Below are 13,047 nucleotides of genomic sequence, written 5' to 3' on the forward strand. Positions count from 1 at the left end.
AAGGAAGGCACATCCTAAACAAAATAATTAGAAACTTCTTTATAGACAAAATAGTTCTAAGTATAGTTGCTATAAAAAGACTTAGAAGATGGCCTAATCCATAAATGTTTATGACCTACCATGCATTTTTGAGATGATAGATTATAAGCACATTTTTTGTTTTTAATATTTTTTATTCTAGAAACAGAAATACATGATAAAAATATTTTTTGAAATGTTGATAGAAGTTTGTTTTTTTGGGGGGTGGAGGCATACTTCACATATTTTCTATTAAGATGATTTTCTCTTACCTAATACTAAAATATATATTTGTACCTGTGTGTGTTCTCTCTTGCCTTTCTCTCCCTCTCATGGGCTTTTTCACTGTTGTTCCTTCTTGTTGCCTTACCAGCTCACTTTTGCCAGCTCTTTTTTGCTGCTCATTTCTCTGTTCCTCTCTCCTGTTTGGTAAGCCAGTCAGACAGGGTTTCTCTTTCAAAGAAATTGGTGATGAAAGGGTCTGGGTATGAGAGACCTTACATTAACTGGGATGTGATCCCCCCTTGAACATACTACCATCAGATTGTCTTATTACTGTATTACCTTATCTATTACGGCATTACCATAGATTTTATTAATTAAATTATAGTCATTTTCCTGAAACAATGTATGTTGACTACCCACCTCACTCCTCAAGGCACCTATTTCAATTCAGCAGTGAGATGTTCTGAAATGTTCCCTGGGTTCTGGGGGGCACTTCAGCTCCTGTCCCCCGCAGTGGAGAGTAGTTTTACGTGTAGCATGAGCAGCAGCAGACTGTTGGGCATTTTGTGTCACCAGAATGAGGGCCCAGCCACCCTCTGCTTCATCCAGCAGGTACTGCAGGGCCCTAGGTTTCCCAGAGCACTGGAGAGGCAGGCCTCAGGGACTCATGACTCTCAGAGGTGATGAGGTCAGGGAATGTGGAGAAACTCCTCCTGGGGAATTCAAGTCCTGAGTCTGACCTCAGAGCAAGTATAATAGCTCCTCCAACCCACCCAAGGAGTTCTTGGAGTCTGCATCGTCTGCCTCATGCCCAGAGACTCACTTGTCAACCCTATACGTATCTTTCTGGCCTCTTGACTCCAGTAGGTCATAGTGGTGTAAGGGTAAAAGTTGGCCAGTGGAGTTTAAAGAAAGCTAATGGTACCCACAGGAGGGAAGTGCCAAATCTATCAAAGCTTGCCGAGAGCTTTCCGTACAGGTATGCTAGGTTGTATGCCAGCCATGGAAGAACAGGCAAAAAAATCGTGCTGTCAGATTGCAGAGAGTGGCAGTTGATTTTTTTGTTTCTTTGAATCTTTTCTACAGAACTGTAGCGGGGATCTAATTAACTTTGTGGAGCTGTCACCCATCATGGGCATGGAGGATATTAGGCAATCCCAGGGCCCTACCCTCAAAAACAGAGATTAATAGCTTTTGATTACGCAGTCATGAAAGTAGGTGTGGCAGCATTGCTAGGCAACTCTGGGCAACAATATTGGAAAAATACAGGTAATTTTCTGCTTCAGGTGCGTTAAACATACTCATCATAGTTGCTTGTTGCAGTAATGTCCAGTGTACCTGGAAACCACATTATCTGACAAACCCAACTCTGGAACAGGAAACAGGAAGTTAGCCAAAAATGCAAAATAGGTGACACAAGTGCTGGTGTTCTGTTCTGAAAGTCCTGTAGGTTCTTACTCAGAGCCTATTGACTCTGACTTTTCTTAGAATGTTATGAAGCAATATCTTAGTTTAGAAACAGTGGTATGTAATGAGATAGTCTTTTGAAGAGATGATCTGACAGCAAGGGACAAAATGGCTATTTAACACATGCAAAGTCTAAAAAGCCTGGCCATTTGGGGCACTCTGTGGGAGGGGTGTTTACATACACTGAGGGTCCTTGACATGAGGTAAGGGTCATGTTGGTGATGAGGAATCTGCATCATGAAGACGGTGAAACCCACAGTTTGTATCTTCTGTTTCCAAGGACTACTAGCGAAGGGTTTGAGGAGGATTTCCATTAAAATAAAGATTGGATTTTGAAAGGGATACTACATCTCACTAGTCTGGAAAACTCACTTCTGTGGAAAGAGCATTCTTTTTTCCCATTCATTTGGTGATGGTATTTTATATGTCTGTATTTGGATTTTGTGTTTTGCTTCTGATTAAAATAATTGAGAAAGGAGAAACAGTTTATTTTTCAAGTGAGTGAAAAATATTACTGGCATTTATTTTAAAAAAATTGTACAAAATGAACCCTCTGGCCTACATTATAGAGTTCTCTTATAACTCCAGATGTATTCTGTTTTCATGCCCACCCACAGTAGGGCACCAACCATAAATGGATCCCTGCTCTGATAGAATTTGCATTCCATAGTTCACAGTCTTGTTCTTAGTGGCCACCTAGATTATAGTATAACCAATAATTAGATATTTAGATTGCTTTCCAGTTTTTTATATATTAATAAACAGGAGTGCCGTCAATATGATTAAAGCTAGAGCCTTGAAGACCTCCTTAATTTCTTAGAGTATATACATTTCAAGGCTTTTGATATGCCAGATTTCCTCCCAAAGAATTGTTAAATTCTTTCCTGAAATCACCCATCTATTCATTTACATTCTCTCCAGTGAAATGAGATGGCCCACATTCTTGCCAAGTTCTTACCAAGTTCAGATGTTGTATTTTTTAAAATCTGCCAGTTTCACAAGTTCTTGGTTGAAAAATAATACTGCTTTATTTTAATTTACATGTCTTTGAGTAATAATGAATTTGAGATTTGCAAATTTGCATTAGCCATTTGTGTTTTCCTTAGTTAATTTCCTGCACGTGTTATTGGTAAGCTTTTATAATTCTTTTTGATATTTAGGTGCTCTTGATTTATTAAAGATATTAACCCTGCATCTGGCGTGTATAGTGCAAGTCTTGATTCCAGTTTGTTTTGTTTGCCTTTTATTGTTCTCATGGTGGGACTGTTTTGTTTTCACAAGGAAAACAAATTTAACCAAACAGTATCCATTTATAACCAAACAGTATCCATTTATAACGTGTCAGTTTAAGGAAATGTGGAACCAAAACCTTAGCAGAAAGATGACGCATTAATTTGCCCATTGGTTTTATCTACACTGGATGTGAACTGTTTTTAACTACGACGTACACACTTTATTAGAACTAAACTTTAATTTTCTGTGTTAATGAGGGAACCGTGGTAATTTAGCTGAATTGAAAGAAAACAGACTGAATGCTTATTCTCTGTCAGGCATGGAATACTTTGTTTATTTTCTCATCTGCAAAATAGGAATAATTCTTACTTTGTAAGGTTGTTTCCTATTCAGTGTCTGGCTTGCAGTAGGTGCTCAATAAATGGTAGCTGTTTTTTATGATCATGATGACAAAAATGACTATGTCAGGATCTGTATACTTTCCTAACTGGTAGCTACTGAGGGCAACAGACATAATTGATTATGCTAAGTAGTCTTCTCTCCACTGTTTTGATAAGTCAGCTACCAGTTGTACTGTTGTTCCTCTGTCTATAATGTGTCATTTTTTTTGGGCTGCTTTGAAGACTTTCTCTTTTTGGTTTTCAGCAGTTTGGCTGTGATGTGCCTAGGCATAAGTCTTTTTGTTTTGATCCTTCTTGGGTTTGCCAAGATTCTTAGATATGTAAATTAATATGTTCTACCAGACTTGGAAACATTTTAGCCTTTATTTTTTAAATGATTTTACCCTCCCCCCCATGAGTATGTCATCTTCCAGGTCTCTAATTGCACGTGTATTTTGATGCTTGATATTGTTCCACTGAACCCTCAGGCTTTGTGGGTTTTTTTTTTTTTTTTTTTAAATTTTATTGGGGAAGGGGAACAGGGCTCCATTGGGGAACAGCGTGCACTTCCAGGACCTTATTTTCCAAGTCAAGCTGTCCCTTCAGTCTTAGTTGTGGAGGGCGCAGCCCAGCTCCAGGTCCAGCCGCCGCCGCCAGCTGCAGGGGGCACTGCCCACCATCCCCTGCGGGACTCGAGGAATCGAACTGGCAACCTTGTGGTTGAGAGCCCACCGGCCCACGTGGGAATCGAACCGGCAGCCCTCGAAGCTAGGAACATAGAGTTCCAACTGCCTGAGCTACCGGGCCGGCCCGTGTTGTTTTTTTTTTTTTTTTTTTTTTAATCTCTGTCTCTTTTTTCCTGTTTGTTCTTCAGATGTGAACTATAGAAGAGAGAGTTAATGGATCTGGGAACAGATCAATGGAAATTTTCTGCTATTAAAGATATCTAGTGAATTTTCCATCTTGTACCTTTTAGTTCTAGAATTCCCATGTGTTTTTGTTGTTGTTTTGATAGTGTTCTCCTCTTTCCTGAAATTACCCATCTATTCACTTGTTGTAACCATATTTTCCTTTAACTCCTCGAATATACTGCAACACAGCAGGGCCTCATTAACGTCATTTCATTCAGTGTTATTTCATTACAACGTAGGAACTTAACTCTTCTTTATATTAATTAGTGGTAAAACTGTTTTCTTTAAACACAGTTTTTCCTCAAGTTGCAGAACCTATCAATGATGTTAAGTGAGACTTACTGTAGTTGTTTTATAGTTTTCATCTACTAATTCCTGAATCATCTTAGTATATATTTCTATTTCCTCTATTTTTTCCTCTTGATTGTGGGTCACATTTTCTTTGCATATCTAACAATCGTTTTACTATTTTGGAAGTTATAAGGAATACGTTATAAGGAATCTGGATTAAAGGGCATTGATATTTGTTCTGATAGGCAATTTCTGGCAGAACTGGTTGGTTCATTAGTTCTTTTTATCTGTCTGCTTTCCTGCCTGCCAATCTAATCATATAATCTAATCTAATATGTTTGGAGCCGACTTTTCCACTTTGAATTTAGTCCAAGTGCATGGCTTTTACTCTCGAGTGTGATCTTTATTATTAAGTCATGGCCCTCCTGGCATCTAAGCTGAATGTCTGAGGCAATTATGAAGATCTCTTTCTTCTAGCTGGGCATGAACTCCAGTTTCTCCTAGTACAGCGTCTCCTAGCCTGACCTCTGGAGTCTCCTGTCAGCACTCTGCTGCACAGCTACTTCTCTCTCCTAGGCCCAATGGACAGTGAAGGGCTGGCAAAGTACCTTTGGTAAATCTCCACAAAAACTTTTTGGGGCCTAACCTCTGCTATTCCGGCCTGCAAATTGCAGATGTTTCTGCAATTTGGAGCAGCCATCTCTTCCTCTTTGACTCAGTGGAACTGCAGTTCTACTTGGGCAGAATCCCATCCCCATCCCCCGAAAGCCCTCCTCTTGAGGCTCACAGTTCTGCACTGCCTGTGGTTCAGTGCCTCAAAACAGCTGTTTAATATATTTTGTACAATTTTATAGTTTCACAATGGAGGGCAAGTCCAGTATCACTTATTTTTTCGTGGTTGGAAGCAGAATTCTGGCAGTTTGCTTGTAAACTATGTCTTTCTCATTGATAATATTAAGACATCACTATTTTTTTTTTAATCCTATGTGGAATATGACTGATTTTCTTTTGGCAGATCCTTAATTTCTGTGTTGGCTGCAGTATGAACATGAACTTATGTTAACTTTTGTTCCAGAACCAGTCTTTTAGTCCGTCACTATACCTGGTCACAGACACAACTGAATTACAAGTAGCCCTAATGGTGTATGTACCCAGAGAAACTTTGTCTTTTGCATAAATTGTCGTCTGCACCATCTAATTGTCATTGTCAGCAGCAGTGGTAATCTGTAAATGACAATTCTAGTTGGGTATAGTTGTCTTGAGATTTAAAAAAAACATGAGCAGTTTTATAGAATAAGAGTTTGGTGTGCAGTTTGGCCTTATTTTAATTGTTAAAATTAGGTATCAAATATCTACTCCTTTAAAATATATAAAATATATAAGGCCATGAGGGATTAACATGTATTTGTACATAAAATTGGCTTTAAAAATATTTTCAAGCTAGCTTTCAGTAATTAAGGCATAATGTTACATTTCTCCCCTCTCCTCCCTTCCCCTCTTCTCCCACTCCCTCCCTGCCTCTGTCTTTCTCCCTCCCTCTCTCTTTTTCTTGTGACTGATTCACTTACATTTGCGTAGCACTTTCTGCTTTTCAAAGTATTCTCAATTATGTGCCTGGCCCTTCCTTTTTTTACATGCAGTCCTCGTGCACAGTCTTGTTACCTCTTGCCTGAGCTAATCCTGGTAAGAATCTCCTGGCCAGTCACTTCCACAGTTTAATCTTCCTAAAGTTGAGTTTCTCACTCTAATGTTAAAAAAATTCACTGTTCCTTGTTGCCTGCCAAACTCTTTAGCTATTTCCCAGTCCACCTTTCAAAGCGGATCTTGGGTATTCTTCACTCAGCTGCCTCCATATTTTCCCTTCCCTGACTTCTGTGCATGCTGTTCCCTTTAATCCACAGTGCCCTTCTCTTCTCTCCATTTAGTTTCTCCTCTTCATCGCCCAAGATCCAGCCCCCCTACCCCTCCCACCAGTGTCACTCAGGTGAAACCTTCCCCAGTTCGCTGTGCTTCTGTACTTGCTGCCCCATTCACACTTGAATTATAGGTGCTTGTACATTTCTTGTCCCATCTGTGAAGACAAGAAAACAGGACTCCTCTGTCATCCTATTTCCTGGAGCAGCTGGTGTTCTTTACATAGTAAATAATAAATACTTGTCGTTTCATTCTCATAGAGACTCTATGATATAGGCAGGGTGAGGGGTTATTTCCATTCACAGCATAGGAAACCAGGACTGAAATTGTTTAAATGACATCAGAATTAATGACCTATTCCAGATTTATAGTCCAAACCTCTACATTTTTTTCCTTAGGCAGCTTCTCCACTCATCTAATTGTTTTTATACTTGGGGATGTACAAATTGATCAAAACATGAAGTGGATTTTGCTTTGCTTCCTGTTCCTCCCTTTGCTGTCCTTTGTGGGCTTTGTTGCTGCCACACTAAGAAGTAGAAGGCTGAACCTGGGTCATGGTCATCCTGCTTGTCCTGACATCACACAAAACCCCATAAAATGCATTCTGTTTGCTATTTTCTAAGTGTGGCTTGATGTCAGAATATAATTTTCTCTTTCTCTCTATTCCAGGCACTTCGCCTTAGTAACGTGGCCTTGGGTAAGACCACCACAGGGCAGATTGTCAATCTGCTGTCCAATGACGTGAACAAGTTTGATCAGGTAAGCTGCACCTGAGCCATCCTTTTTCATTTTCCACCCTCCTTTCATAGTTTACCTTATTGGAATGTCCGGTGCCACTTTTGGCACAGGCCAGGATTTTGTTGAGGACATAAGGGTTCTTTTTATCCAACTCTCATTTCTTCTGTGTGCAGCTTCGATGTAAGACGTGCTGTCCTGTACATGAGAGTTCTGTTTTTCTAATGCAGCCTACAGCTACTTCAGTTGTACATAGGCAAACAAAGGTGTATTGACCAGCTTGGTTAAATGTACCCAAGAATCCTCCTGAGTGGTCCTTCTTAGCACTGCAGGAATTGTCCTTCTGTCGGGAGGATGAACTCCTATGGGTAGGGATTGTTCCTTTCCCGGTGCCCTGTACCGTGGCTGCTATGTTGGAAGCCATTCTCTATCCCCACCACAATCTTTTTTTATGCTTACCTTGTGAATATATCACATATTTAGGGCATTGTAGCTGCTGGTCGGATCTGTATTGTTCTTGGCCACTTTCTTTCAATTATTCATTTATCAAACATGAACTAAGGCTCCTACTCAGTTTCAGGGATGAATAAGACTTGTGCTCTGGAGAAGCCACAGCCTATCAGGGAGATATTGATACAAGTAATTACTGAAGATTGTGGTAGGTGCCATAATATAGGCTTTCCTGGAGTGCTGGAGAGCCTAGGGGAGGTGGGACTGAATTTTATGGCAGAGTTTGGGGAAGCCCTGAGCTCATTTGTGGGGAAGACAAAATCGCAATCTTCCTTCCAGTGCTGCTAGTTAGGTTCCCTTGGAAATACCTGAATCTTGCCCTGGGTTGCCCTGGAATGATAGGTACTTTTTACTTCAGAAGGCTTAAAACCCACTGTGATTATTTCTGTTTAGGTTCCCGTCTGTTCGTTCAGAGCAGATTATTTCTATGCTGTGTCCTTTACTGGTTTTGTTTTTATACAGTCCTAAAAAGGCTTTGTCTTTTTCTTCTAAGGTAACAATATTCTTGCACTTTTTGTGGGCAGGCCCACTGCAGGCTATTGCAGTAACTGCCCTGCTCTGGATGGAAATAGGAATATCATGTCTTGCCGGGATGGCAGTTCTAATTATTCTTCTGCCTTTGCAAAGCTGCATTGGGAAGTTGTTCTCATCACTCCGGTAAGAGAAAATACTGGTTTTAAAAAAGAGGTAATATGTGTTTGTTAACATCCACTGTCTGCCTGATGCTTTTTTCAAAAGTGAACAAATGCCTTTTATGATCTCTTCTGCACGTGTGTTATATACTCTTCAGCCTTAGCCCGTGGGGACTCTTGCTATAAGTTGAAGGCTCATCTAAATGCAGGAAAGGGGAAGACATTTGCTGGTTCCTTCCGGCGCCGTCCCTCAATAAGTAGTGGCCTTAGCAGAATTTACATAGCTCACAGTTATAAACATTGTTAAATAGTAATACATTTAGATATAGGGCCAATTCTAGCTGCATATGCTTTTGTTATGCTTGTGTTAGAGCCCTTTGCAGTGTGTGTTGTTTTTATAATTCAGTGTTTCCATTAAGTAACCAGCTCCTCAAGGACAAGGTCAGTCTTAATTAAGTCCTTACAACGTTCCAAGCCCTTAGCTGGGGATGTGATAGAAAAGTGGCTGGTGATGAAGCACCTAATAATGATGAATTAGACCCGAAGCAGATCCCAGAGGGTTGGAAGTGGGTCATTGTCAAGGTTGTCAGGTGGATGGAGATGTACTGTTTGAAGCACACTGAGTTCTTTCTTTTGTGCCTCCATACTTGGTATTTTTCTCTACGTGGAATTTCTTTTCCCTCTTTGCTCTGGGGAAATGTTTCTTATCCTGCGAGGCCTGTTCCAATGCTACCGGAATTCTGAAGCTTTATTGCGCTCTCCTTTCCCAGTAGAATCAACAGCCCGCCCTTTTCTGCTCCCTAGCACCGTAGTCCTGTTTTATTACACCACAGCCAACTGTCTTCTTGTTTGATTTGGGTGCCTTTCTGCCTTCTATGTGTCCGTGACCTCCTTGAGCAGACGGTTTGTATCCGACTCATTTCCTGTCTTCCTTAGCAGCTATTGCAAGTTCTTCAAATTACTTCTTGAACGGGGATGAATTGTTGACTTCCTATTTGAAGTCTTTCTCTGTTTGTGTTTTGAGCAGGACCTGCCTCTGTTGTCAGTACAAAAAAGCTGTAGGGAATCATTTGACCTCTGTTCTCTGCCTGTGTCCACTGCTGATGAGGGAAGTTGGGTTGTGGTCCCTCCCCATTGCTCACGTTTCATGCCTGTCCCCTTAGGAGCAAGACCGCAACTTTCACAGACGTCAGGATCAGGACCATGAATGAAGTTATAACTGGCATAAGAATAATAAAAATGTATGCTTGGGAAAAGTCATTTGCGGACCTTATTACCAATTTGAGAAGGTAAGTTTTTGTATATGTCACCAGTTTTTTTTCCTTTTTTTAAAAATTGAGGTATAATTGACATATAACATTGTATTAGTTTTAGGCATACAACATAATGATATTTGTAGCCACTGAAGCGATGAGCACAATAAGCCTAGTTACCGTCCATCACCATACATTGTTACAAAATTTTTATTTTTTAATTTTTTACTGCATGGTTTTAGAAGTCTTGCTAAGTTTTCACATTACGGTGAGCTTAATTAAATACTACCGCCCACCTCCCGTGTGAGGCAGTAGGGTTAAGCAGGATAGCGTGGTACATCACTTGAACCTGCTCTTCCATTTACGATCTTCTTAAAAAAAATTGCATACATACGTACATACATATTTGTGTGTGTGTGTGTGTGTGTATACACATATATACTTCTTTTTCAGACACAAATGAAATTCCAAATATTTCTTAATACCTCAAATACCAAACAAGCAATGATTCTACAATGTTAGTATTTGATACGACATTTAAGCTAAAACTATAACTTATGTTCATGTAGCACATACAGGAAGGTTCTAGAGATTTGGTTTTACCTGTATTGGTCCAAACTAGAATGAACCAGTATTATGCGTTCCAGACCGAGCTATGGAAATCCTGTTCCTTTTTGCCTTGCTTTATGTTTGTAGAAATTTTTTTAATCTTTCACTTAAATATTTGATGAGTATTTACACTCCAGCAAATGGTACTTATAATTCTCTGATGGCGTCCTGCCTCCTCTCGCTTCTGCACCTTTGTAGGTGCGCCCCCCACTGCTGCAAAAGCACTCTCATCCTCGTTTTCCCCTGGCCCCCCTGAACCCTGACTAACTCAGGCTCGTCGTCTCTGGTCCCACGTATGTGTGACTTGCCCTGACTCCACTATTGCCAGTTAAGATGCCTCTTCTCTGGGCCCGTGTGGGGCCCGTGCTGGCTGCGTCTGTCTAATGTCTTGGTGTCTCACAAGTTTTGGGTGGCTCATTCTCTTCTCCCATGAGTTCATGAGCTCCTGGAGGGGACAGGCTGTGTCTTTCTGTCATCAGCGAGATACCTGGCACAGGACTTGTGTTCACGAATACTTGCTGAACGAATGTTCAAACCTAGTCTAGTTGACCCCAAATATTAAAGTGTGACTTGAAGCGTTCATTTAGTTGGATGAGTAAAGTGGTTATGGAGTGGGTGGTCCCGGTGTGGGAGCCAGCCCCAGGATGTGAGCTGGATTGTTTATTTTAACGCATGGCCACTCCTTAGAAAGGAGTGCAAAAGGTGCTTGAATTCATGACTTCGATGCTCAGGCTTCCTTTCAACCTTATATCCTACGCTCTTTTCCAGGAAGGAAATTTCCAAGATTCTGAGAAGTTCCTACCTTAGAGGAATGAATTTAGCGTCGTTTTTGGTTGCAAGCAAAATCATCGTTTTCGTGACCTTCACTACCTATGTGCTCCTCGGCCATGTGATCACAGCCAGCCGTGTGTTCGTGGCAGTGACACTGTATGGGGCTGTGCGTTTGACTGTCACTCTCTTCTTCCCCTCGGCCATCGAGAAGGTGTCAGAGACAGTCGTCAGCATCCGAAGAATCAAGGTTTGGTGACAAATAACTTTTCAAAGTTGTAGGCGGATGTTAGCGAAATCGTGCCTCCTTTTACTTAGTGTCACTGTGGTCCAATTAGGTGAGGGTTAACTCTTTCAGTGCCAAATCTGCAGTCATTCCAAAATGTACGAACTCCCCTGAGGTGGAGAGCATTACAGACAACATCGGAATCGCTGATCACTTACGGGTAGCAACATAAATCTAGCAACATAAATCGCGGCACAGGCTCTTGATGTCCGCGTCATAACTGCAGGGCGATTAAAATGTCTAAAAGCAGAAGAAGGAAACAGATGTCATCTCTGCGTACTTGAATGACTAGGTAGCAGTTGCATGCAGTCCTGGGATGAATAGAATTCCTCTCTGGACCAGGAAGGAAAGAGTTTCTGGAAGGTCTCTGCTTCTTGGGCAGGAATAGTGACCTTGACCTCACTTAATCAATCCTCTGTTTAAAAATGGGTTCTATCCTCCATAGATGCTTCGCTTGTGATTATTGAGCATACCTTTTGGATCTCCGTCTTTTTGTCTCTCTGTCCTTCCTCTTTTCACTTTTTCTTCCTGCCTCAGCCTATCTCTAGGAGGCCTCTTCCCTTCTCACACACACACACACATATTTTTTTTTTTTTTTTTAATTTCCATCTTACCCAGTATTACCTTTTCCTAACTAGCTCTCCTTAAATTGCTAGGGGCAAATAATTTACATCACCAAGATAAGGGACACAGTAGGTGCTCAAGTATCTGTGTTTATGAATAGGACTAAAATGAAGATGAGCTGGCTCTGAGGGGGTCTGGGCCTGAACCTGAGTGCCTGGGCTTGACCAGAAACCTAGCTGGTTTTGTTCCTGCTTCTCTACAGTGATGGATGCCCATTAATTAATCTTGAATGAAATCAGGTGGCATTGGGTGTAATTTTTGTGTGTGTGTGGGGGGGTGGTTGGAGGGCGGCAGTCTTGTCATAAAAGCTGAGATTTTCTTTTTTATGATGAAGTTTCTATGCTATAAGAAAAGTATTATCCATAGAACAGATCAGTCTTACGGGGTCAGGTATGGGTCCCCTGTTTATCATTCTTTCAAACAACTTGGTTAAAAGGTGGTCCATGCAAGTCAGTAAAATTTCTTTTACGTAGCTTCCTCATTTGAAAGAAGACATTTAGGAATATACTTCGACCACAGTGACCGTCTAAGTGTACATAGCTTTTCCAGATGGTGGCTTTGCTATCTATGTGTTGTGCTGCCATAATTTTGTTTGTGCTGCTGCTGCCTCCGCTGTCTTCGATTGTCCTGCCATTGCCTACTAAGGGCCAGGCACTCTTAAAGCCTTTACACATGATCTCATTTAATCCTGACAATGATTGCATGAGATAAGCATTAGTGTCCCCACTTTCCTGTAAGTGGGGGTTCCTGTAAGAGGTGAACTAGCTTGTAAATGACAGAACTAGGATTTGCTCAGAACTAGGAGCCCTGCTTCCTTAACCCTTGTTACAATGACTTCTTAGCACCTTCTGGCATGTGTTTTCCTTAAGAGTTATTTCAATCATCTAGTCTAATTCCAAAGACCTACAAAGCTTCCTTGTCTGTTGCAGAATAAAAATGGTAAACTCTAGGTTTAGGCTCAACTGGTCTCACTGTGTATTTTCCAGCACACCACCCTCCACTCTGGTGGGGAGGCTTGTTTGTATTACACACCACATTCATTCCCATTTTGGGGTCTTTGTTCACCTCTGTTCAGCCCCCTGGCTTGTCTTCTCTTCTGTCGTTGACATAAGCAAAAGCTGCTGAGCCCTCCGGCCAGCTCCCATGGCCCTCTCCCAGCACTTGCGTTCTTGCTGATCTTGGGCTTCCCTT

The 13,047-nt window shown here is 41.2% G+C and overlaps 1 protein-coding gene across 1 annotated transcript in view; it reads left to right on the plus strand.

The window, feature by feature from the left end:
- The window catches only part of ABCC4 (ATP binding cassette subfamily C member 4 (PEL blood group)), a 248,131-nt gene that overhangs the window by 69,681 nt on the left and 165,403 nt on the right, over positions 1 to 13,047 (plus strand). The window contains exons 5-8 of the mRNA XM_081045495.1: positions 7,109 to 7,198; positions 8,178 to 8,341; positions 9,480 to 9,605; positions 10,947 to 11,196. Of these exons, the coding sequence (XP_080901621.1) occupies positions 7,109 to 7,198; positions 8,178 to 8,341; positions 9,480 to 9,605; positions 10,947 to 11,196 (630 nt within the window). The remainder of the gene's footprint in view (positions 1 to 7,108; positions 7,199 to 8,177; positions 8,342 to 9,479; positions 9,606 to 10,946; positions 11,197 to 13,047) is intronic.

This window comes from Rhinolophus hipposideros, assembly GCF_964194185.1.
Source record: "Rhinolophus hipposideros genome assembly, chromosome: 4".
Classification (NCBI taxonomy): Eukaryota; Metazoa; Chordata; class Mammalia; order Chiroptera; family Rhinolophidae; genus Rhinolophus; species Rhinolophus hipposideros.